The 12,902-nt window shown below is 51.8% G+C and overlaps 1 protein-coding gene across 1 annotated transcript in view; it reads left to right on the top strand.

Moving 5' to 3' along the window:
• Positions 1–12,902, top strand: part of LOC134024674 (tyrosine-protein phosphatase non-receptor type 14-like) — a 32,258-nt gene that overhangs the window by 5,202 nt on the left and 14,154 nt on the right. Inside the window, exons 2-4 of the mRNA XM_062467273.1 lie at positions 3,721–4,105; positions 5,910–6,085; positions 12,406–12,503. Coding sequence (XP_062323257.1) covers positions 3,932–4,105; positions 5,910–6,085; positions 12,406–12,503 — 448 coding nt within the window. The 5' untranslated portion in view covers positions 3,721–3,931. The remainder of the gene's footprint in view (positions 1–3,720; positions 4,106–5,909; positions 6,086–12,405; positions 12,504–12,902) is intronic.

Below are 12,902 nucleotides of genomic sequence, written 5' to 3'. Positions count from 1 at the left end.
CTGTGTCAACGTTGCCCTGCACTCAGGACAGCGTCCTTTGTCAGCATTGTTATTATCTTGTTTTTATCAGCTGATAGTTGGGTAAGACTTAAGCGCCAGGTGATTGTAATAAGCGTTAGTTAATAGGTATGGAATTTGTAAGTTAGTAAGTCTTATTAACACATTATTGTTAATAAGAATCATATAAGAGACTTAATTATGGACTAACGCTCATCGCATCTTACAATCGCGCTAACCTTATCCATAAACCATACCAGTATTAGTATGTAGTATGTAGTCTTATTAACACTGATGTTAATCATAAAGAAACTAACGCTTTTTACAAACACCAAGATACTAAGAGTTACTGTTGGCTGGATTTGTGAGAGACAGAGAGAGAGCGAGGTGGAGAGAGAAAGAGAGGCAGAGAGAGAGAGGGAGGCAGAGAGAGAGAGAGAGGGAGGGGAGGGTAGGGGAGTGGAGAGAGGGAGGGAGGGAGGGAGGGAGGGAGGGAGAGAGGGAGGGAGGGAGGGAGGGGAGGGACGGAGGCAGAGAGTGATAAACAGGATGGCTGATAGTTTTCTCTTGTTTCTATGTTTGAACCTCAGTGGGGTTCTGGCCAGGGCACCTGGTAACACCAAGAGACCAGCAGCTGTCACCATGAAGAACCCCTGGGGAGCACGGCAAAGACAGAGAGAGAAGGAGGGAGACAAAGGAAGCGAAAGGGAGCAAAAGAGAAAGCGATAACCGCAGCGCTCGAGACAGCAAGGGAGAGACGCAAGGGGAGGACAGACCGAGGGAGAGGGCATGGCGATAAGTCAGGAAGAGAAAAAGAAAGGGAGTCAAACAGAAGAAGGAGAAAGGAGAGGGGAACTGGACGGCTTTCAGATAGTAAACCTGCTATGTTGGAAAATGAAAAACAGCACACACTTCCTGTCCCTCCGCTCCCTCGCTCGTCCACCGCAAAATTACAACGTGCAAATTCATAAATGCATGGGCTGTTTACGTGCTGGAAATAGACAGGACTGGGCAGGAATGTTGCGGTGATGTCGCTGCAGCGTTGCTGCTGGGTTTGCGATGGGCTCATGCAGAGGGACGGTGCGGCCCGCTGTCTGTCACAGTCAAACTCCAGCACACATGGAAAACATGCCGTCGATTGCTAGTTTAGAGTGGCAAGGACTGGTGTCTGATGCTTTGGCTAACCTCTGGTGTGTATGCATGTGTTTGCCTGTGTGTATGCGTGTGTGTGTGTGTGTGTGTGCGTGTGTGTGTGTGGGGGTGTGTGCTAGTTTGTGTACACACTTGCCATCCCAAAGGAAGCCAGCCAATGCCAGAGTTGGGTCAGGTCATGTGACGGGACTTAAGTGGCCAAAGTCCACCAATCAGAAAACAAAGCCGATTTAGTCACCCATTGTTGTATCTAATAATTCACTCTTGGTGTGTTTTGTGTGTGATTATCTGTGTGGGTGTGTTCTTATGTGTGTGAAAAACGCATCCATTTGATTGCACAGTACAGAGGAATTTAACGTGACTAATGTGCTACTCACCCATCACTGAGGCCAGAGGCACAGAAGTGGGTAGACACTAGTGCGGTGTTTGCAACACAACATATGTTTGGTAGATGTAACAGCTTATGGAAGCGCTCCCTCCCTCCTTCTCTCACATGCTCACACACACACACACACAGTCACACACACGCACCATTATCCGTGTACATATTTCTGTCAGGTGTGCTTCGTCGGGGTAGAGAGGAATCTGGGCACGGCTCCAAGCCGCCGATCAGCACCACAGCCCCAGAGCCCCAGAGCCCCAGAGCCCCAGAGCCCCAGACAAGAAGCAACACATCCCCCATCTCTGCTGCTCGTCCTCCCCTTTCTCAGCATCTCCCTCCCTCCCTCCCTCCCTCCGCCCTCATCCCCCTTCTCTTCTCTCTACTAGAGCATGTTTTTACTCCGTTTTTTTTACCCCTATGCTGACGGCTGATCTCTCTCTTTCTCTGTCTCTCTTTCTCTGTGAATCTCTCAAACTTTCTCTCTCTGTCCTTCTTTCTGTTTGCTTCTCGCTCTCGGTTTCTGTCAATCTCTCCCTCTCTCCACTTGACCTTCCTGTCCCTTCAGACCTCCTGTCTCTTCCCCCCTTTCTCCCATTTTACACTCTCTCTCTTTCTCTCTGTCTTTGTTTACATACTTGTTCCCTTTTTGACCTCCACACTCACTATCTTTGTCTCTCTCTTTTTCTGCCCCTGTATCTCCTTCCTTCCTTCCTTCCTTCCTTCCTGCCTTCCTTCCTTCCTGCCTGCCTGCCTGCCTGCCTGCCTGCCTGCCTCCCTCCCTCCCTCCCTCCCTCCCTCCCTCCCTCCCCCTCCTCCTCCACCACACTGGAGCTTGCCAGTTCTTCCCCAGTCTGTTTTGTTTTGGTATGTAGGAGAGGGGCTTTGTCCTCCACAGGGGGCGGGGACTCTTTTGATTGGTGTTTGGGTCCGGCTGTAGTCTAATTAGGCAGCTCGGGGCCCACTAATTAAAAGAGACTGTCAACGAGGCTAATGTTAGCTGTGGCATAGCACCACTCACTCCCATTCATTACACGGGTGTCAAGCTAGCTGACACTGTTGCTAATTTTGTCTGCATTATAACAAAGCCTGTGTCTGCGAGGTGTTGGGAGTTTGTTGTGACAGTTCTGATTAACCTTGATGGGGAACTTACTCGGTCGTTTCACCGAATTCATTGTGCCGTATGGAACCGTGTGAGTCATTGACTAGACATGTAGCTGTGGCTGTTTGGAGGAGGCTGGTGTGTGGAAGGGGGCCGCTGACTCGGATCCAGCTGCTTCATTACAGCATGAGTCAGGTGACGCTACTGGGCGGTCCCTCAAGTGGTTTGGTTGATCTGGAGTGTTTGATTATCACTGCGATTTAACGGCCTCCTCTTTTGTAAGGTGATCCGTGTGTGTGTGTGTGTGCGGATGTGTGTGCGTTGCTACTTCAAAGCCCCCCTCTCCACTATAGGCCTTCTAGAACATGAAAGCTTTGACCATATGACTAATCTAGGGAGAGCGTTCAAAGCCTGCCCCCCCCCCAAGTACTGTCTGAACCCAAAAACCACAGACACTGTTCCTGTGTGTGTGTGTGTGTCTGTATGTGCACATAAAAGAGCACTCTATAATGAGACCTACACGAGGCAGTGTGGTGTCTGTGTGTGTGTGTTTGGAAGGGGCCTGTCGTGTGTTTCATTAAAGTCACGACTTGAGCAACAGTCCTTCGAATCGGATGTGTCTTCACATTCGAGTGTCACCCGTCGGAGGCGTGTACGCGTGTGTGTGTCTGTGTGTGTCTGTGTGTGTGTGTGATTAACACAAGGCTCCTCTGTACAGTGTGTGTGTGCTGTGGCAGGGTCCAGGAGAAGGAGAGGCCTCCCACACAGGAGATACCAGTGAGGAAGCTCTCTCCAGACGTTCCTCAAAAAACTACTCTTGGCTCAAGGAGTAAACAGATAATGGATAATAGCTTGACTAAAAGCCAAGAAAAATGCTGTTTTCTTTTGTCGAAAGTTTCCCGCTTTGTTTTCTAATACATGGACTACATAGATAAAGGATAGTAGATACTATAAAAGTATGGAAAAATTGAGTTTTCATATGTCAAAAGTGTAAACTTTCATCTGTAGTGCTCGTGTCGAGTAGTGCGGTCATTCAGGTTGTTCTCTGCTTGTAGCTAACGTGGCCATCATCTTCTATCTCTCCCTGCAGCTCCTGCAACCTTCCTTCCTCTTCGTCACCTCCGGACGTTACCAGGAATGGGCCTTCGCCTTCCCAGGGTGCACTGCTTTGCCCGGTGTGGGCGTCACGTGAGGGCGGGGCAGGCGGCACCGCGGCCCTAAAGCCTGGCCCCCTCTCTCTCCCCCCCCCCTCGCCAGGGACCTGTGAACCTTGACCCCAGGCCCCCCGGACCAGGGGAGTCATGCCCTTCAGACTGAAGCTACGGCGCACGAGGCGCTACAACGTCCTCAGCAAGAACTACTTTGTGACGCGGATACGTCTGCTGGACAGCAACGTGATCGAGTGTACTCTGTCAGTGGAGAGCACGGGGCAGGAATGTCTGGAGGCCGTGGCCCAGAGGCTGGAACTACGAGAGGTGAGATAGCAACCTGCACCACGTCGGGGAAATCCGTCGACGACTTCCTGTTGATGCTGTTTCCCCCCCAAACCATGTGTTTGGAGAGGGGGGATTGTGTGTGTGTGTGTGTGTGTGTGTGTGAACATGAAATGACAACCAAGCTGCTGTTGTGTGTGTGTCAGTAAAGATGTTATGACAACCTGTGTCCATAGATTGGACTGTTTTTGGGGTGTGTGTGTGTGTGTGTCTGTGTGTGTGTGTGTGTCTGTGTGTGTGTGTGAGCCACGCGTCTCCCTACTGGCCCGTGGTCTCTCCCTGGCCTCTGCTCCCTCTCTCGAATGCGGCTCTTGTCTCTCTTTAACCAAGCATAGCTTCTCTCTCCCTCTTTCACCAGAGGAGAAAGAGATGCCCGTCTACTTGTTTGACTTTCCTCTCCTCCAGTCTGCTCCTCTCTTTTCCTCTCTTCTCTTCTATTCTCTCCTTTCCTTTTCTGTACTTTTCTCCTCTCCGTAGTTCTTGTTAGGTATTATCATTTTCTCTCATATGACCTGTTATTCTATCTTTCCTATCATCCTTCCTATCTACCTTCCATGCTTCCTTGTTTAGTCATGTCAATCCCCTCCAGCTCCAGGACAGGGCTGCGCCACTTATTCATCTAAACCACACAACGTTTGCTGTGTCTGTGTGTGTGTGTGTGTGTGTGTGTGTGTGTTTGTGTGTGTGTGAGAGAGTTTGTGTGTTTGTGATGCTGCATCCAGAACAATGTAACAATGTGTTTGTGGAGTGAGACCAGTGCTTTTGTGTAATTACGAGCTCGCATGGGTATGTGCTTTTGTGTGTTTACGGCACACTGTAGCGCACTATGAATGTTTGTGTGTGTGTGTTTGGATAGCGGTGGGGGGGGGGGGGGTGTTGGACTCAGTGTAGTGCGTACTTACACAGTGTTGCGATATTTGCCAGGCATCAGTGATGTCATAAATAAAGGCCAACGAGAGCCCCCTACCACCCGCGTCTGTCTGTACCTAACCCCACGGAGACACTACACACCTGCAAAGCATCCTGGGATATGGGAAATACCTACTCCCCTCCCCATGCCCTCTCTGCCACCTCTCTCTGACCTGTCTCCCTCCCCAACTCAGCCTCTGCTCTCTCTTCTTCTCTCTTCTCTGCTTTGGCCAGTCAGAGGTGTGTGTGTGTGTGTGTGTGTGTGTGTGTGTGTGTGTGTGTGTGTGTGTGTGTGTGCGTGCGAGGGAGTACCCGTGTCTGTCTGACTCTCCGAGTATTGACACAGCAGCAGTGGAGAAGGAGGGGCTGTTTACTGCATGTCTTAGACAGGACGTTAAGTATCTGCAGACAGGTGCTTGTGTGTTACAGAGTAACAGTAAGTTTGTAAGGTCACACACACACACACTACAATTAAGGTTGCTATGACGCACCAAGAAAACACTTTGCATGCACCTGGTTTTCACCACAGCTCATATTATCATTGAGTTTGACCCGGTGTCACTCCCTTTTAGAAACAGGTGTGCTGAACACAAACACACGCACAGACAGACACACACGCACACCTGACTTTTGTCTGACAAAGTGCGCGTGTTTGGAAGAACACAACACGGCACATCACAAAGCATCAAGCTTTATCCCGAGAAATCCCGTTTTAGAGGAACATTCAATTAGAATCACAATGTCCTTTTTCTTCTTCTTCCTAAACCCCTATTTTTGTCCATCTCTCTCTCCACCTCCACCCCTCTTCCTGCCTCCTCTCACCTCCACACCTCTCTTCTCCCTCCCCCTGCTGTGTCCTCCTCCCCCCCTGCTCCAGACCCACTACTTTGGGCTGTGGTTCCAGGGCAAGGCCCAGGCCCAGGCCCAGCGCTGGGTGGAGCTGGAGAAGCCGCTGAAGAAACAGTTGGACAAGTTTGGGAACGAGCCCCTGCTCTTCTTCGGGGTCATGTTCTACGTTCCCAGCGTGTCCCGGCTGGAGCAGGAAGCCACCAGGTAACGTGAACACGACACGCCAACGCCATGCACGCTACACGCCAACGCCATGCACGCTACACGCCAACGCCATGCACGCTACACGCCAACGCCATGCACGCTAAACGCTATACGCACTGCACACCAACGGGATACTTTCAGGGAGGTGGAGAGGCGGGGTGGCCCTGTGATCTGGCCCTAATGTGTCTCTCTGATGTTGCCTTGGTGACCTGACCTCTGTGTACATTTCCTCTAAACGGGTGTGCCTTAGTGTGTGTGTGTGTGTGTGTGTCTAAGAGAGGAGAGACATGACTGTCTGCGGCAACTTGAGCTAAGAAAAACAGCCAAACATGGGTGGAAGTGGATTGGCTGGACGAAGGGGTAAGCATGGGTGTGTGTGTGTTTGTGTAAGAGAGAAAGTGAGTGAGTATGTTTGCTAGCTGTGAACGGGGCATAGGAGGGTCAGCCTATAGAGCAGCATCCCAGCAGTGTCTGCCATCTCAAGTTCTCTATCTCACACACACACACACACACACATGCTCAAACATAGACACAGGCAGGCTGCCCGCCATCAGTCTCGTCACACTGAGCTGCTGAATGTGTGGCTGCTTCTAGACTGAATGAGGGAAAGGTTGCCTGCAGGTCAAAGATTGACGCTTTAGTGTGTGTGTGTGTTAGTGTGTGTGTGTGTGGGCGCACAGGCATGTCTATCAATCCATTTGAAGTTCATATTTTCGAGTTTGTGAGCTTTCATGCGGAGGCAGGGCCAGACCTGCTCGTACGGGTGTTTGAGTTGCGTAGCACAATGGAGATGTGAATGGGGCATCTGCGGGCTGTTGACGCCGTCTCTACAGGTTTATTGAACACAGCCCCCGATCTGGTCTGCTCTGGAACAGGGCTGTTATTCCAGGAATTCCCTGGCTCTTTAGGAGCGAGTATGTGTGTGTGTGTGTGCGTGCGTGGGTGTGTTAGAGAGCCTGTAGATTTGCGCGTGTGTGCATGTGTTTTCGGGGGCCACATGGTCGTGCCTGAGGGGGGCGGGAGGAATGAACAATGGTCGGTGCTGTGAGGGGGAAACATAGGGGTCTTTTGTGCCCCCCCCCCCCCCCCCCTCCCCCTCACAGTGTAGAATGCTGGCCCGGTCGGGCACTGCAGAAGGAGCGCCACACATTCCTCTCTGCTAGAAGTGTAAAGAAATTGGGGGGGGGGCAGGAGCGGGGTGTCAGGGGCAAACGTCTGAGGGGGGGAGAACGAGCGCGCGGCCAACACGCTCGCGCGCGCGCGCCCCCGCCTCAGACAGGCACACGCTCCCGCTCCCGCAATCTGGTCGGTCGCCAGGGAGAACCACGCCGGTGGAGTCAGACACGCGCACGCTCGCGCACACAAACAGGCACACACACTTCTACACCCCTTCCCACAGACGCCGCTCACACACAATGCGCTACTGTTAATGGATTCACTATCACAGAGACCCCAGACACCACGTAGGAGTCAGTCTCGGTACTGTAGAGTCTTAAGAAGGAATCTCTTCACATGTCACCACCCACTACTCGGGTACTGGTCACTGCAGCTCACTGCATACTGCTAAAGTAGCATGAGCATGGATAAACGTCATGCTACCAAGATGGACTCTCACTGTTAAAAAAGATATCTATTTCTTCCTTTTATTGAGTGGAAGTGCTTAACTGCTCATAGATGGCAGTGTAGGAACAGAGCCACTCAATGGATCTCTGATGTGTTAAAGAGCAAAAGAGGAAAGGGAGGTTAGGAGAGGAGAGTAGGAGCGTGAACTGTAATGATGAATAAGAGAGGATGGGGGGAGGGAGAGGGGAAATCTGTGTCGTCCCTTGAGAGTTCTCAGGAGATGTTTGATTGATGTGTAAACTAATACTTGATCTCTCTCCCTCCCTTCATCCCTCTGCCTGCCTCTCTCTCTCTCTCTCTCTCTCTCTCTCTCTCTCTCTCTCTCTCTCTCTCTCTCTCTCTCTCTCTCCCTCTCTCTCTCTCTCTCTCTCTCTCTGTCTCTATCCCCAGCTGTGTAAATCCCCTGAGGAGGAGCCTAGGGATGGGGGGAGGTTGGGGGGAGAGTGTGAAGCAGTCTCACACTTTTGAACATTGGCAACAGAGCCCAATGTCTGAATGCAGGGATTCCCAGCAAAATCACATTAGGTGCTAATTCTGCGAGTTAACTGATTCTCTCTGCGATGAAATGTGATCAAATGGATTCATTTTGCTGTATGCGTCGTCATGGGACAACAGTTACCATGGGAAAGTAATATGAGAGTCTATTCTCTTCTCTCACATCTTACTCTTTCATCCCCTCTCCTCTCTTCTCCTCCTCTCCTCTCCCCTCCTCCCCTCCTCTCCTCCTCTCCTCTCCCCTCCACTCCTCCTCTCCTCTCCCCTCCTCTCCTCCTCTCCTCTCCCCTCCACTCCTCCTCTCCTCTCCCCTCCTCCCCTCCTCTCCTCCTCTCCTCTCCCCTCCACTCCTCCTCTCCTCTCCCCTCCTCCCCTCCTCTCCTCCTCTCCTCTCCCCTCCTCCCCTCCTCTCCTCCTCTCCTCTCCCCTCCACTCCTCCTCTCCTCTCCCCTCCTCCCCTCCTCTCCTCCTCTCCTCTCCCCTCCTCTCCTCTCCTCCTCTCCTCCTCTCCTCCTCCCCTCTCCTGAGCAGACCCACCTGGCCCAAGTGTCCCCTGGGGGTAGCTGATCCAACAGCCTTGAAATCCTCGCTTTGTAAAACCAGTTATCAAGCTACCCTGCCAGACACACACACACACACACACACACACATAGCAATGTGTTCATTTCACCCCTCGCTGATTTAACAACGTTAAAAGTAAAAGAAAAACAACCTCCCACACGGCTGGGTCCATCTGGGAGTGCGGGGGCGGACAAGGTCCCTCATTGGTGTGTGTGTGTGTTCTTGGGGCACACGAACGGAACCCGGCACAGCCATTGAGAACACACACGGTGTCGTCGAGGAGGAAGTGAGTCCGATGGAGGTGGAGAAGTTCTCTCTCATCTGCCGGGCAAAGATAACAGGCCTATCTTAAGACGTGTTCGAGATTAGACTGTCTCTCTGTCATGCTTAGCAGGTGGAGTTTCTCACACACGGTCTGATATGTGCTGAGACCGGGTGTGTGGTGTGAACACGCACACACACACACGCACGCACGCACATGGTTGAATTAGGGAGGGAGCTAGTCCTTCTCACATCTGGAAACACGGCTGGAGCACGACTTGAACATGCGTGGGCATATAAAGGTGCCTTTGTGTGTGTGTGTGTGTGTGTGTGTGCTTGTCTCTGTGATGTCAGTGTTATTATGTGACATAGCAAGGATGTTAGAGCTGGATGTTCTCCACTCACTGTGTCCGCCCAGGCCAGGTGTGTGCGTGGGTCGGGCCCATCAGGTCCTGTCTGTGGGGCTGTTGTGTCAGCTTGCCTTCCTTGCTCCGTTTGACCACTGCCTGGTAAGAGGACTAGCCTAGGTCAGGTCTAGGTCAGGTCAGGTGACGACCCTGGGTAAAGACTGCGGCCCAGGCCAGAAGAACCAGGCTCTCAGACCGGAGAGCCAGAGTCTACCGAGGCATTGTCGCTGTTCTGCTCTCCTGGATTGTTCTCCCCCCCCCCGCCCTCCACCACCAGCCCCCCTTCAACCTCCCCCCCCTCCTTGCTTTGACTGGGTCTCCTGGGCCAGTCTCTTTGTGAAGCTACATAATAATAATAATACATTGTATTTCTAACGCACCTTTCATCCGAGAACAGATCTCAAGGTGCTACACTTACGTAAGATTATAAAACAAGGTAAAACATGAATATAAAATACAATTAGATAATTAAGACTCATAAGATCTGCTAAAAAGAAATGTTGGCTGTGGTCCCTGGGGGGGGGGGGGGGGGTGGTTGTGTCCCTCAGTCTGTCAGTCTGGGAGACGAGAGGCCACCTCGCTCCACCCACATTTCTGTCTGACCTGAAGGTTTCGTGTCAAACGTTTTTAGCGCAACCTCGGGACAACGGGACCGCAACCCATTCCAGAGCCTCAGGAGGGTTTCTGTGCCTGAGACTCCGCCCCCTGTGACCACAGTGAGCCCGCCCCCCTCCCGTGGTGGTGGCTGGGGTTGGGTAATTAGAGGGTTGCCACGGGAACGGAATGGCGGGCCAGCCAACCAGTGTAATGACAGGGTGAGAGGAGGAGGGCGGGGTTAGATTATAGACCCAGAGTACACGGAGAGGAAGAGAGAGGGAGCTGAAAAAAGAACTGGAGGAGAGAGAGAGAGAGAGAGAGAGAGAGAGAGAGAGAGAGAGAGAGAGAGAGAGGGCAAGAAAACAGCTAGAGAATGAGAGAGGGGGAGTCCAGAGGAACAACAAGAAAGTGGAGAGATGGAGTGAAAAAGTGAAGGAGTGGGGACAGAGAGAGAGTAGTGACAGTGAAAGTTTGAAAGAGAGAGAGACAAGGAGAGAGAGAGAGAGAGACAAGGAGAGAGAGAGAGACAAGGAGAGAGAGAGAGACAAGGAAAGAGAGAGACAGAGAGCGAGAGAGAGAGAGGGAAAGAGAGAGGGAAAGAGAGAGAGAGGGAAAGAGAGAGAGAGGGAAAGATAGAGAGAGGGAAAGATAGAGAGAGGGAAATAGAAATAAAGAGGGACCTTGGAATAGTCAGTTAGATACAGTAAAACTGTGGTGGATAAGAGCTATTTCTAGTTGACACTTGACTTTCCAAATCATTAACACCATTCCCCCTATCCATACCTGCTGCTGGACTTCCCCAAGTCTATGTGTGTGTGTGTGTGTGTGTGTGTGTGTATATATGGCCTCAACAGAGCTGTTCTTGTCTATGGCAGGGGTGACTAAGCATGCTGGGATAGTTTGGTGGTTTCCACATCACAATTTGTGTTTTCTGGCAAACACATCCAGATACAAGTTTCATCTCAGTAATCTCCTACACCAGTGTGTGTGTGTGTGTATGTGTGTGTGTGTGTCTAGAAAGGTGTCTCTTAGCTTCCCTCCACTGAAAACCCTCACAGTGTGGTTGCCATGGAAACAAACAGGAAACTGGCATTGTGTGCAGCAGAGACTGGTCACCCCTGACAGCTCTCTGTTCCTGCCTTTTTAGTAATGGGCCATGCTGAATCTGTCTCTCTCTCCTCTCTCTTTCTCCCTTCTCTCTCTTTCTCCCTTCTCTCTCTTTCTCTCTCTTTCTCCCTTCTCTCTCTCTCTTTCTCCCTTCTCTCTTTCTCTCTCTTTCTCCCTTCTCTCTCTCTCTCTCTCTCTCTTTCTCCCTTCTCTCTTTCTCTCTCTTTCTCCCTCCTCTCTTTCGGTCTCTGTCCGCTGTCTCTTTCCTTTCGTCTTTCTCTTTTTTGTCTCACTCCCCCCCATACTATTTCATGTGTTTCCTCCCCCTCCCTCTCCACCCTGCCCTCCCTCCCTCTCCACCCTGCCCTCCGTCCCTCTCCACCCTGCCCTCCCTCCCTCTCCACCCTGCCCTCCCTCCCTCTCCACCCTGCCCTCCGTCCCTCTCCACCCTGCCCTCCCTCCCTCTCCACCCTGCCCTCCCTCCCTCTCCACCCTTCCCTCCTCCTCCGTCTCTGCAGTGTGGCCTTCTGTGGCTGCAAACAAAAAGAATCAGCAGTAAAAAAAAAAGGAGAGAGAAAAAAACTAAACACGACCCTTAAATATAACAAGAACAACTTTGGACGGCCCTTTCTGTATTTTCGCCCTCCAATCAAATCTGTGAAGGTTGCCCTGCTCTGCCTCCGTCTCACATCCCATCAACTTCCCTTCTCACATAGCTGTGGCCGGGCCCTACACCATCACTATCGCAACACACCTGCCCCGACTCTGCTTCTCCACCAATGGCTGCTCAGTATTTCACAAGCTCAAGAGGGGGGAATTCACTCAACAGGGATTGGTGGCTTGGTGTCCACTGCCACCTGAGCATACAAGATGACGAAACACACCCGCTGAGAACGGTGCGTGTAGTGGCTGAAGCCACGTGCGTCTCGGCCCTGACGGCACCGAGCGGAATCCGCACAGGCACTGACATGAGCTGAGAACGATGTCCACCTCAAGAAAGGTTTAAGAGCTCAAAGCGGCATGTGCTTCCACCTTCCTTCTCACGTGGGTCCCTTTGCTCTGGTTGTGCGAGTGTCCGTCGTGTCAGAGTCCTCTGTGTGTTCCAGAACTATCTGTGTGTTCCCTGTGTGCAGGTACCAGTACTATCTGTGTGTTCCCTGTGTGCAGGTACCAGTACTATCTGTGTGTTCCTTGTGTGCAGGTACCAGAACTATCTGTGCGTTCCCTGTGTGCAGGTACCAGTACTATCTGTGTGTTCCCTGTGTGCAGGTACCAGTACTATCTGCAGGTGAAAAAGGAGGTTCTGGATGGTCGCCTCCACTGTACCGTTGAGCAAGGCATCAGACTGGCAGGCCTGGCTGTGCAAGGTAACGTGTGTGTGTGTGTGAGAGAGAGAGAGAGAGAGAGAGAGAGAGAGAGAGAGAGAGAGAGAGAGAGAGAGAGAGAGAGAGAGAGAGAGAGAACTAACACTTTCTCAGCTCATCCTGTCTTTACTACCTAATATGGCTGCATACCTAGAGGAGAGGCCAGTCCACTTGAGTTCCTACAGTATCAGGACTTCACCACACACACAGTCTCCATGTCTCTCATCCCGCTGCGGTGTCGTGTGTCTCCTGGGGGAATGTAAACAGACGTGAGCTTATCGCCAACTCCAAGGTTAGCCGTAGCAGAAGGAAGAGCCTTATCAGCAAGAAGGTAGGGAGGGGAGGGGGGAGGGAAGGAAGGAGGGGGGCTCTTGCTCTCTGTCTCTAGGGGGGGGGGGGGGG

Source organism: Osmerus eperlanus, chromosome 8 (genome assembly GCF_963692335.1).
Source record: "Osmerus eperlanus chromosome 8, fOsmEpe2.1, whole genome shotgun sequence".
Lineage (NCBI taxonomy): Eukaryota > Metazoa > Chordata > Actinopteri > Osmeriformes > Osmeridae > Osmerus > Osmerus eperlanus.
Note: the sequence above shows the minus strand (reverse complement) of the source record. Positions and strands in the feature narration are given on the sequence as shown.